General features: G+C 32.7%; 1 protein-coding gene across 2 annotated transcripts; it reads right to left on the bottom strand.

Annotated features, from left to right (window-relative positions):
* Positions 1-330: 330 nt before the first annotated feature.
* LOC134696702 (BTB/POZ domain-containing protein 6-like) lies at positions 331-3,488 on the bottom strand. Of its 2 annotated transcripts, XM_063558622.1 has the most exons (3): positions 3,468-3,488; positions 2,408-2,666; positions 331-1,333 (listed from the first exon to the last, which is right to left on the bottom strand). In XM_063558622.1, exons 2-3 carry the CDS (start codon positions 2,653-2,655, stop codon positions 589-591), a joined length of 993 nt encoding a protein of 330 aa, XP_063414692.1. In that variant the 5' UTR covers positions 2,656-2,666; positions 3,468-3,488; the 3' UTR covers positions 331-588. The 2 variants fall into 2 exon arrangements, with proteins under 2 accessions (XP_063414692.1, XP_063414693.1); XM_063558623.1 differs by lacking the exon at positions 3,468-3,488 and having other exon boundaries at positions 2,408-2,682.
* Positions 3,489-10,014: the final 6,526 nt, after the last annotated feature.

Below are 10,014 nucleotides of genomic sequence, written 5' to 3'. Positions count from 1 at the left end.
TTGTTGTCCATACATGGTTGTTCCATCGGTTTTTTTTATGCTTTTTTACATTATACAAGAAAAAGATAGCAGGAAACTCAACACTACAGAACAACACAAGATATATGTACGCCACATCTCTAACCCTTTTAAAGCAATTTAAAACGAAACAAAGAATGATAATGAAAACAATTTCCCCCACAAAATTAAATCATTTACACAACAACCTATCTAGAATCAAGGCGAATGGCATTCGTTTTAGGCCGTACATAGAAAACTTTCAGTTGTTGTGCTACTATTGATATTTTCCCGTCATATTTTTCTGTTTGTTCTTTTTTTCGGGGGGGGGGGAGGGGTTGATGAGGCAGAACTCGACTGAAAATCAAACGGACTAGGGGATAGATATATGTAAATAAATACTTTATTCTCCACAAACTAGCGAGTCCCATTAACGACGTACGTCCAATGCAAAAATAGAATATGAACTTTAAAACATGGCTAGTGCTTACGCAAATAAATTAAGTTCAATATGCATGCCCATATTGAATAACTTGAATCATCATCGGCCATTCATTTCAATATTTTCTGCTTTCAAAGTTTTTCTAATATCTATTCATATGTAAACATGAGATAAACTATATACAGCATGGCTAGGAAAAAATATAACAGAGCAATTAGGGAAACAAATTCGTGTATTTCCATTTCCGTTTTTGGTTTATGTCCTGGTTTAGGTGTATGTTCAGTTTTCCGTTTCCGCGTTTTAGCAATACCAGTTTCAAACTTAATTTTAGACATACGTTTGTTTGAAGGGAAAATTTCAGTGGTCATATAATTAAAATGTTGATACACTTTTACTTTCTCGGTCGCGGTTAGTAAACTTTTGCAAGAAACTTTTTCTGTAAAATACTGTGATTTCATGACTGGAAAACGAATGAGATATAACAAATCACCGAGACATTCTCTTATATTCTCGTCCGTTGTCGCTAAACTTTTGTCATTGCATTTATGTCGACCCCAATGTAGCATTTTTTGGTAAATGTATTCCTCTTCACAGCGGAGTTTATCAGAACCAAGAAATAGTTTAAGACATTCCGCTGACAAATTTATGAAATCTTTTGAATCAAGAACTTCACTTCCGTGGATGAAAATGAAATTTAATACTTTCGTTTCTAAGTCGTCCATGTGGAAGTCGTGTGCTGCTTGTAGAACAAGACATGCATGATCCACATTCACATGTGAAGCTAAAAATGCATTGCACTCATCTGTTAACAGTTGAAGCATATACTTTTCTGATCCATATAAAATGTTCTTTACGTTGAAAGAATCCACAGTAATCTTATCTGTATATATAAACCTGCGGGAAAAGAACATATTGTAGAGAGAAGTCTTATTCATTTACTATGTTTACATTGCTATCTTAAACTGCGTTATCGTCCGTATACCACCTGTATTTGTATCTTGAAATTTCATTGGGGGATATATGTATGTTGCAAAGGGTATCTACATGCACGTCTGTATTTATTATATTCCTCTAAGGAAAATGTTGGAAGTTTGATTTTGAAGTATTTTATGCAGAATATCACAAACAGTTAGTTCGACTCTTTCCACTGATTAGGACTGAAAGTGTGAGATTATTGTTTATCAACCTCGGTTTTTGTGTTGCGTGTTGATCAGTCTTCGGTTGTCTGTTGTGTTTTGTATACTGTTGTTTGGATTTTGTCTTTGTTCGTTGTATGTCATTGCATAGTCAGTTTATGAGTTTGATTTTCTCTTTGGTAGCTTTTGCTTCCATCTTTTATATTTTTAATCAGACCGATTGGAGAATGTGTTCTTCCTATTCATATTTTTAGTTCTTGTGACATGTGCATGATGTGTACGTATATCTTATCCAATATCTTTTTGTTTTTCAATATTATATAAACTATAAAATAGAAACTCTTTGTTTTCAGTTTTTCTAACTGAAAAAAAGAGGGACGAAAGAAACCAGAGGGACAGTCATATTCATAAATCGGAAATAGACAAACAGACAAACAAATGTACACATGACAAAACAAAGAAAACTAAAGAATAAGCAGCACAAACCCCACCAAAAACAAGGCATGATGTCAGGTGCAACAGAAGGGTAAGCAGATCCTTCTCCACATTTGGCACCCGTCGTATTGCTCATGTTAAAACAAATCCGGTTAATAGTTTCATTCGGTACGTCACATTGATGGGGGGAGGGGATTGTAATTACGTCGTAAGGAACATATCCGATATCATTTGTGAAACGGTTATACCATATCAGTCAACCAACTCGAAATGGCGTCCGTAAAATTTAATTGCTTTATAACTTGACGCTTGTTTCGGGAGCATAAGGTCACTATTTTAACGACTTTTAAGGGGAATGACTTGTTTAACAATACAAAGCGCTATAATTGTTACTTACTGCAGGATCATCTTAAAATATTCCGGTTCTATATCAACTATATCAACAGTTCCTTTTTCTGCCAGTGGTCCTTCAAACATACTGTAGAATACAGGACTGGAACTAGCCAGCATATATTTATGAGCCTTGATTGGTGTTTTGTCCGTTCCTACGTTGAAAGTGACGTCACACATCAGTTGGTTGTTCATCATATACTTCATTCTATCTGAGAGTGATTTTCTTATTCGTCCATCAGATTTTGCTTCCATGATATTCTAAACTATAATTGCTGAACACATAAGACTAGATCTTACTGGAAAATGAACATTCATCATTTTCTTGGCTTTTGGATTTTATTTTAATAACCCACCCCTATCCATCATAACACTAAATAAATTTCACTTAAACAAAATTAAAACTTTATGTCCTTACAGAATTATCTTGTTGCTTTCATTTGAACTACCGAAAAGCTACTTATTTGTATTGTTGAAGTCAATTGTGTGAACTGATGAACAGTCTTTGGTTATTGTTTAATGTGTTTCGTGTATCGTTGTTTTCCATGCATGTCTGCTGGTCTTTATCTTATTAAGCCATGCCTGACGATTTTAGTTTTGAGTTTGAATGTCCTTTTGGTATGTTTCGTCTCTTTTTTGTTTGGCGCGGCAACAATTCAATACTTAAATTGAGAATGGAAATTGGAAATGGATCAACGAGACAACAATGTCTTTTTTTTTCTGTATGAGTAAACAAAAAATAATATTAACATGGAAATTTCTTTAAACCGATCTAAGCATACTAAATATTTGTACATGATCTAAGAATACTCTTGTTAATGTCGGATACCTGAAAAATTGCTCTAAGACTACATATTAAAGTCGTGTGCCTCTCGAAGGACACACTGAAAATCAAATCGAAGCTTTCTTTTCTCAACCAAAACAACAGCACGAAACCAATGCATGTGCAATGCATGTTAAAGTAAACACGACAAAAAATTACTCGGATTGAATTTTGTAACATTTTCATACTTTATTTTATGATTTCAAATATAATTAGACCTGAATGCAAACTAAATTGGACTTACCAAATAGAACCAAATGAGAAACGATAGCCAACTTGAGAAGAAAAGGAAGTAAATTGTTAAATACATACAAATGTGTTGATAAATGTTATCTCACCATGGTCACATGTAAATCTATCTATTAATGTATTTTGCTTTCATTATGTTCATTTAAAGTTAAAAATAAAACTCCACAACTTTTGTAGTTGATATTTATAAGATATGAGGTAAATTGTAATTCAAATTTTAAACATGCGTTGAAAAGTATTATCGAAAGGTTGAAGTTATGCATGAATTGATAACTTTCCTAAATTAGATCTGTGTCACTCACCTGTATTTCTGTGCATTTATATATTGGACTTCCAAATTTGTCGATTGTGATTTGCTTCTTAAGTTGGGTATTTCCATGTTCTCTCACTGTCAACCTTTTGCAAACATAAAACGCAAAAAAAGGTCTTTAAAGAAGTAAAAACTCCTCGAGTCGACTGACAATTTTGGATATTCAACTTTTTAGGGATTGCCTATTTGGTTCATTTTCTTCACTCAAAGTTATTGAAGTTTTCATGATATTTGGCAGAATAAGCTCGAACATAACTGTCATATCGAGGCCTTCACCGGATAGTCATTTTGCATTGTTCTAAATATTGCTAAATGTCTTAAGGGCATACGATACAGTTTTGATCCTGTATTTACAAGTTCATGAAAAATTGCCAATAGGCTATTTTCTACCTGATTAAATCAAATATGTAATAAAAAATATACCTTCATGTGCTACTTTTTGAGTAATATGAGGTCGAAATTTTGTATATTTACTCAAAATTCAGATTTGTGGCGGTAATTTCTTTTTCGAAGGACAGACATAATAATTATCAAAAGTACCAGGATTATAATTTTATACGCCAGACGCGCGTTTCGTCTACATAAGACTCATCAGTGACGCTCAGATCAAAATAGTTAAAAAGCCAAATAATTACAAAGTTGAAGAGCATTGATGATCCAAAATTCCAAAAAGTTGTGCCAAATACGGCTAAGGTAATCTACTCCTGAGGTAATAACTTTTTTGTTATAAAAGATAAACACAATTTTTTTGTTTATTGAATAATCGGTAATTTCTGTATTTTATAAATATCCTAAAAAAATATGCAATTTTTTAGTCAGAAATAACTCATATTTATCAAAAGTTCATGAATTGAGGAAAAAACGTCATTTTTACAGCATGTTTATCAAAATTAAAAAAAATCCTCTCTTTACAGTTTTATAAAATTTCGGTCACATAATCTCCCTGCAAAATGAAACAAAATGACGTTTTGAAAAATAGGGGTCCATGAACTCGTTTTCAAATAAAATCAGTTTGAATGATAAAAATCAGTCGAAAAATGCATCTTTTCCCGATATGTCACAGTTTGACGTCGCAAAAATAACAAATACGTTAGCAACGTCATTACCTTCCCTGTAACTGTATCGTATGCCCTTAATTGACTCTACTGATGGTAAAGTCTTACAAAGATAATTTAGTATTTGTTATGACTCCTATTCTTCAAACTATTTGCGAACATTTGTTGTCTTTAATGTTTTTATAATTTTTATTTGCTATGTTGATTTATCACTTGACATGACAAATCTAAATATGAAGCTGGCAAAATATCTGAACACATTTTTATTTATCGCAATTGATACAGTAGAAACTACCATGAAACGACTTAATATATTTATGGTCATACACATAAGTCGAAGACAAACTGACAAAGCTAGCGCCATGACAAAAACAATAATAAGAAAATGGTGAAAACAAAAACATCAGTCCACAAAACACAACATAGAAAAGAAGAGTATTGAGCAACATAAGCTCAACAATAATAATGTGTAAAAGCAAGTGCACTTGGTATACACGTGTCCCCATCGTGTTTTTCATGTTCGTACGAATTATTAATTAGACTTATTCGACAAAAAATCTTGAAATTCTATTTTGATTTTTTAATATACTAAACTTCAGGGGTTGGGGTACATGATAAGAAAGTCAAAGGTTACTATAAGGATTTATACAGACAGAAAGGAAAAAGTCTTACCATGAAATTTTGGTATGAAAAGTTCTTTTATCAGGGACTACAGGAAACACCTATAAAGTTTAACAATTCTATTTGTTAGTTGGGTCCTACGTATTTTATGAACATGTTTCAATTGATTTAAACTGTAAAACCCCGAATTTTTCAATGCACGTTTATTTCATTTCACAATAACATGTTCAGTGGGGATAAAGATATCTTATTTTTTCAAAATTTCTTATTGAATTATATTTACCATATCAGTTTTGTTACAAGTAAGATTTTAACCGTATTCGTTTAATTGTATTATTTTATTTTAATACCGAGTTGTTAACCGTTATAACATTTATAAAGAATTCAAGTTTAAGGAGCCTCTTGTCTTTCTTCCTGGCTTTAAGGACCTACATTCGTTTTTGTTAAATAACTGAACACGATTATCATTTCTTAAAATGAAATTCTCAAAATGTTTCATTAATTTTCCCTGCATTCATATTTAGTATAAATTTAGTTTTGACGTTGCACAAATCGTTTCGTTTCGAACTGTTTAATACATCATTGTCGGTAACATCATAATGAAATATATTCCAAGTTAGACCATTTCAATAGGGGTATTCAAAGTTGGCAGCTATTGAGTAATTGTTTTTTCATACTATTTGCTATATTGTTTTTTGACTTATACCGGCATGGCAATTTCTTGTATACTTGTGTTTCATTTTCAAAAAGTAACTAAGCAGATAACTCAGATAGAATAATTATATAAAGTTATGTATCTCAAGTCAAAAGAAAGATCAATAATAAAACAGTTTTTGACTTCTGTATTAGTAAATAATGAATCGATCACCAGAGATTTCGCAATGACAAAAGTTATACAAATAAATACAAAAACAATCAAAACCAAGGAGTAAACAAAGACTTACAAGACCAAAGGACATGTACATCAACAGTTATAAATAAGAATTAAGAAACAACACGAACTCCACTAAAAACCGAGAGTGAAATCAGGTGCTCTGGAAGGGTAAGCATTTCCTGCACCGAATCACGTATTTGTAATCCAATTTCTCTAAATGTTGTGCTTTTTCACATTTGTTGATCGCTGTGAGAAAAATATTTCTCCACACTAATACAAAATCTGTTCACGGCAAATGATTGGTCGAACTTTTATTGTGACGTTAAATTTTCATAAATCTTTTGGATTTTCCTATTGTGACGTCATGATCATCATGAACGAAAGCCAACCATGCCCGAGGGCGTCCCATAAAAGGTCCACAACTTTCTTCAAATGTTCGAAAGGGAAGGATAAAAATAATTAAAGGAGCAGATTTCACGACTATAACCCGTGTATTACCATAATAGTGCGGTGACTGAAGGTAGATTTTTTTGATTTTAATCTCCCCACCGAACACACACCTATATAATATATCATTGGAAAGAGGAAATCGTGTACTATAATAATATGCCTGTCGTCAGGACTTTGTATGGTCACAACTTTTTTAAATTGAGGTCAAAGGTTATATGTGAAAATCTTTGAAAATTTGGGAGGGTTTCAATTTTGACATTTTTTTCTATTTCTAAACTCTACATAAATACAAACGATACTGTTTTGGCTTTATTAATGTTTGTTATTATACATAAACCTTAATCATTAAGATTTATTTTATCAAAAAAATCCTAAAACGACGTTTAATAAACAAAACTTCAAAAATTAAGTTTTCAACCTATAAAATGTTTAGAGCAACTGAACCTTTTGAAAAATTTCAATTTCAGGTAAAAAAAAAAAAGACATGCAGGACAATACTTTAAATTTATTTTTTAAACTATCATATTGGGTGAGGTATCAAATCAAAGCAATAGAACACTACAGTCAAATATGACCTCAAATTGAATTGCGGATACTTCAGGTTTTATCATAGACTAGCTATTCGTTGCTTTTTTTTTCACAATTATTACTGCTTCCATATAGTATTATCTTTTGTTGCGTATTTAACTCTGGTTAATATCTATTACATTATAAGTTTTGTACCTATATCCCCCCTTTTTTCCCTTGCAACGTATTTCAAAAGTATTCCATATAAAAAAAGAAGATGTGATATGATTGCAAATGAGGCAACCCTCCAAATGAGACATAAATTACCAATACGTCCCGTGCGGGCTCCAACGATGAGTAAAATTTATACTGCATAGTCTTCAATTCACGAGATGAATTTTGTAAAACAAACGAAAAATCTCCCGACCTGATTAATGAACAAAATTAATAAGAAACAAACAAATATAGTATATAGAAACATACGAAAAACACTGCATTACCGTCTCGTGACTTGAAACAGACACAAACAGAATGTGGCGGGGTTTGACTGTTTTTAATATTTCTATACATTTCACTCATGGCCACAGGTAGCACATGAAAGGTTCTGCTCAAAGCAAACACGTTATTTTGAGTTTTTCTTTACAAGTACAGACAAGGTATTGTAGGAAGTCCGAAGACATTTGTTCCCAAAGAAATACCAGCTTTAAACCATCCCTTTCAATTCATCCAATATTTTACAGAGATCTTAAATGGGGTTATATACATTTTCATGGACCTACAATCTGTCGATACCTGTAACTTGGCATTGCACACGGTCATGTTCTTCTCTGGCTGTTTATGACGTCTTTACACTAAATCCATTGTATGTTGGATGTGTACGGATTGAGTGCTTAGTCTTAGAGGCATGGTTTTTTAATTAGTTGTTAGTGGATTTGAACTAGCTGTCAGATAACTGCGAGTACTCTTAGATCTGTTCATTGTGTCTTTTTTTGTCGGGATGTATAAGTACCCTGCCACGTCAACTTGTATTTTTTGTCTATCTGATGAGTTAAGTCTTTTTCAACTGACTTTTATAGTTCGTTCTTATGTTGAACTGTTATACCACTGTCCAAGGTAAGGGGGATTGTTGGGATCCCGCTAACATGTTTCACCCGCCACATTATTTATGTATTTGCCTGTCCCAAGTCAGGAGCCTGTAATTCAGTGGTTGTCGTTTGTTTATGTGTTACATATTTGTTTTTCGTTCATTTTTTTACATAAATGAGACCGTTAGTTTTCTCGTTTAGATTGTTTTACATTGTCTTATCGGGGCCTTTTATAGCTGACTATGCGGTATGGGCTTTGCTCATTGTTGAAGGCCGAACGGTCATTTTGGTCTTTTGTGGATAGTTGTTTCATTGGCAATCATATCACATCTTCTTTTCTATATTAAGATGACATCCATATGCTTGTCTGCAAAGATGATGAGGAAACAGTATGCATGAGACGTACACACTATCTTGATCTTTTGTGGATAGTTGTTTCATTGGCAATCATATCACATCTTCTTTTCTATATTAAGATGACATCCATATGCTTGTCTGCAAAGATGACGGGGAAACATTATGCATGAGACGTACACACTATCTTGATTTCGCTCAATTTCATGGTTGGCAACACATTAGATAGCGTCGCACTCTACTTTAAGAAGCATAAAATCCATTGGCATTCAATATTTCAACAAGGTGTTTCGAACCAAACTCATGGTACATTTGTAAAGCCAATCCTAAATGAAAAGGAGTAAAATAAAATGGCCACACAAACGGTTGACGCAAGTACGCAATTTCTGTGATGCCATTTTCTGAGAATAGTCTTGGCTATGCAGTTTCATCGAGTTACGATAAAATGAATTGCAATAAAGACGAAGGCATTGACTGAGTTGAAGAAGAAAGAGACATTTCTTCCGAAGTTGGGTATACTTCTGTAGAGTTTGTAGATATGTCACAAGGCTTTTCTATTGTATACTTGCAGCGGAATGACACATCTGTCCGTTATTTGTGTCTTTTACATTTGACATTAAAATTTGAGTTCAGTTTTCAATTGACTAGCAGCTGATATGGCATCTCAAATAGTTATTTTGTTACAAAATATTGTTATATTTGCCTTGAACTTATTGAAGTTGTTTGACAACTGTATTTCTATAGAAATCAATGAGTTTAGACTGTATTTTACAAGTTTACAATTTCAGCTGGAAGAAAAGATCTACTACTAAGTAGTATATTTATCTAGAAACAGTGTCATGAGTAATGACCATTACATCGTTGTCAATAGCCAAAATAAAATTAGTAAAAGCAGTATCGTGATCTGAGATATCTGCTTTTTTTTTGTTTTAGCAAATAATTTGTAATGCAACCAAAATGACAGAGTGCTTGAAGTTTAAAAGATGGACGGGAAACTATTTCAACTCTAACTTTAACTTTAACTGACACGGTTAAAACATTCTTAATACGCTCATATGATTCAAACTTGAATAGTTTTTTTTATCTTTCTAAAATGTTTTGTTGCAAAATATACAAGCACTCTAGTTGAACGACTGCATTCTAGAACGCGTACACATACCCGAAACTGAGGGACAACAGTCCGATAATTGTATGTCGTCATTAAATATCAGATTAGAAGCTTCCTCGCTATAAAAGGGGGAACAAATATGTTAACTTGTGTAACTCTTGTAGCATGAACAATGATA

The sequence above is a fragment of the Mytilus trossulus genome, chromosome 14 (genome assembly GCF_036588685.1).
Source record: "Mytilus trossulus isolate FHL-02 chromosome 14, PNRI_Mtr1.1.1.hap1, whole genome shotgun sequence".
NCBI lineage: Eukaryota > Metazoa > Mollusca > Bivalvia > Mytilida > Mytilidae > Mytilus > Mytilus trossulus.
The sequence above is the reverse complement of the archived record's forward strand: the minus strand, read 5'-3'. Positions and strand labels throughout refer to the sequence as shown.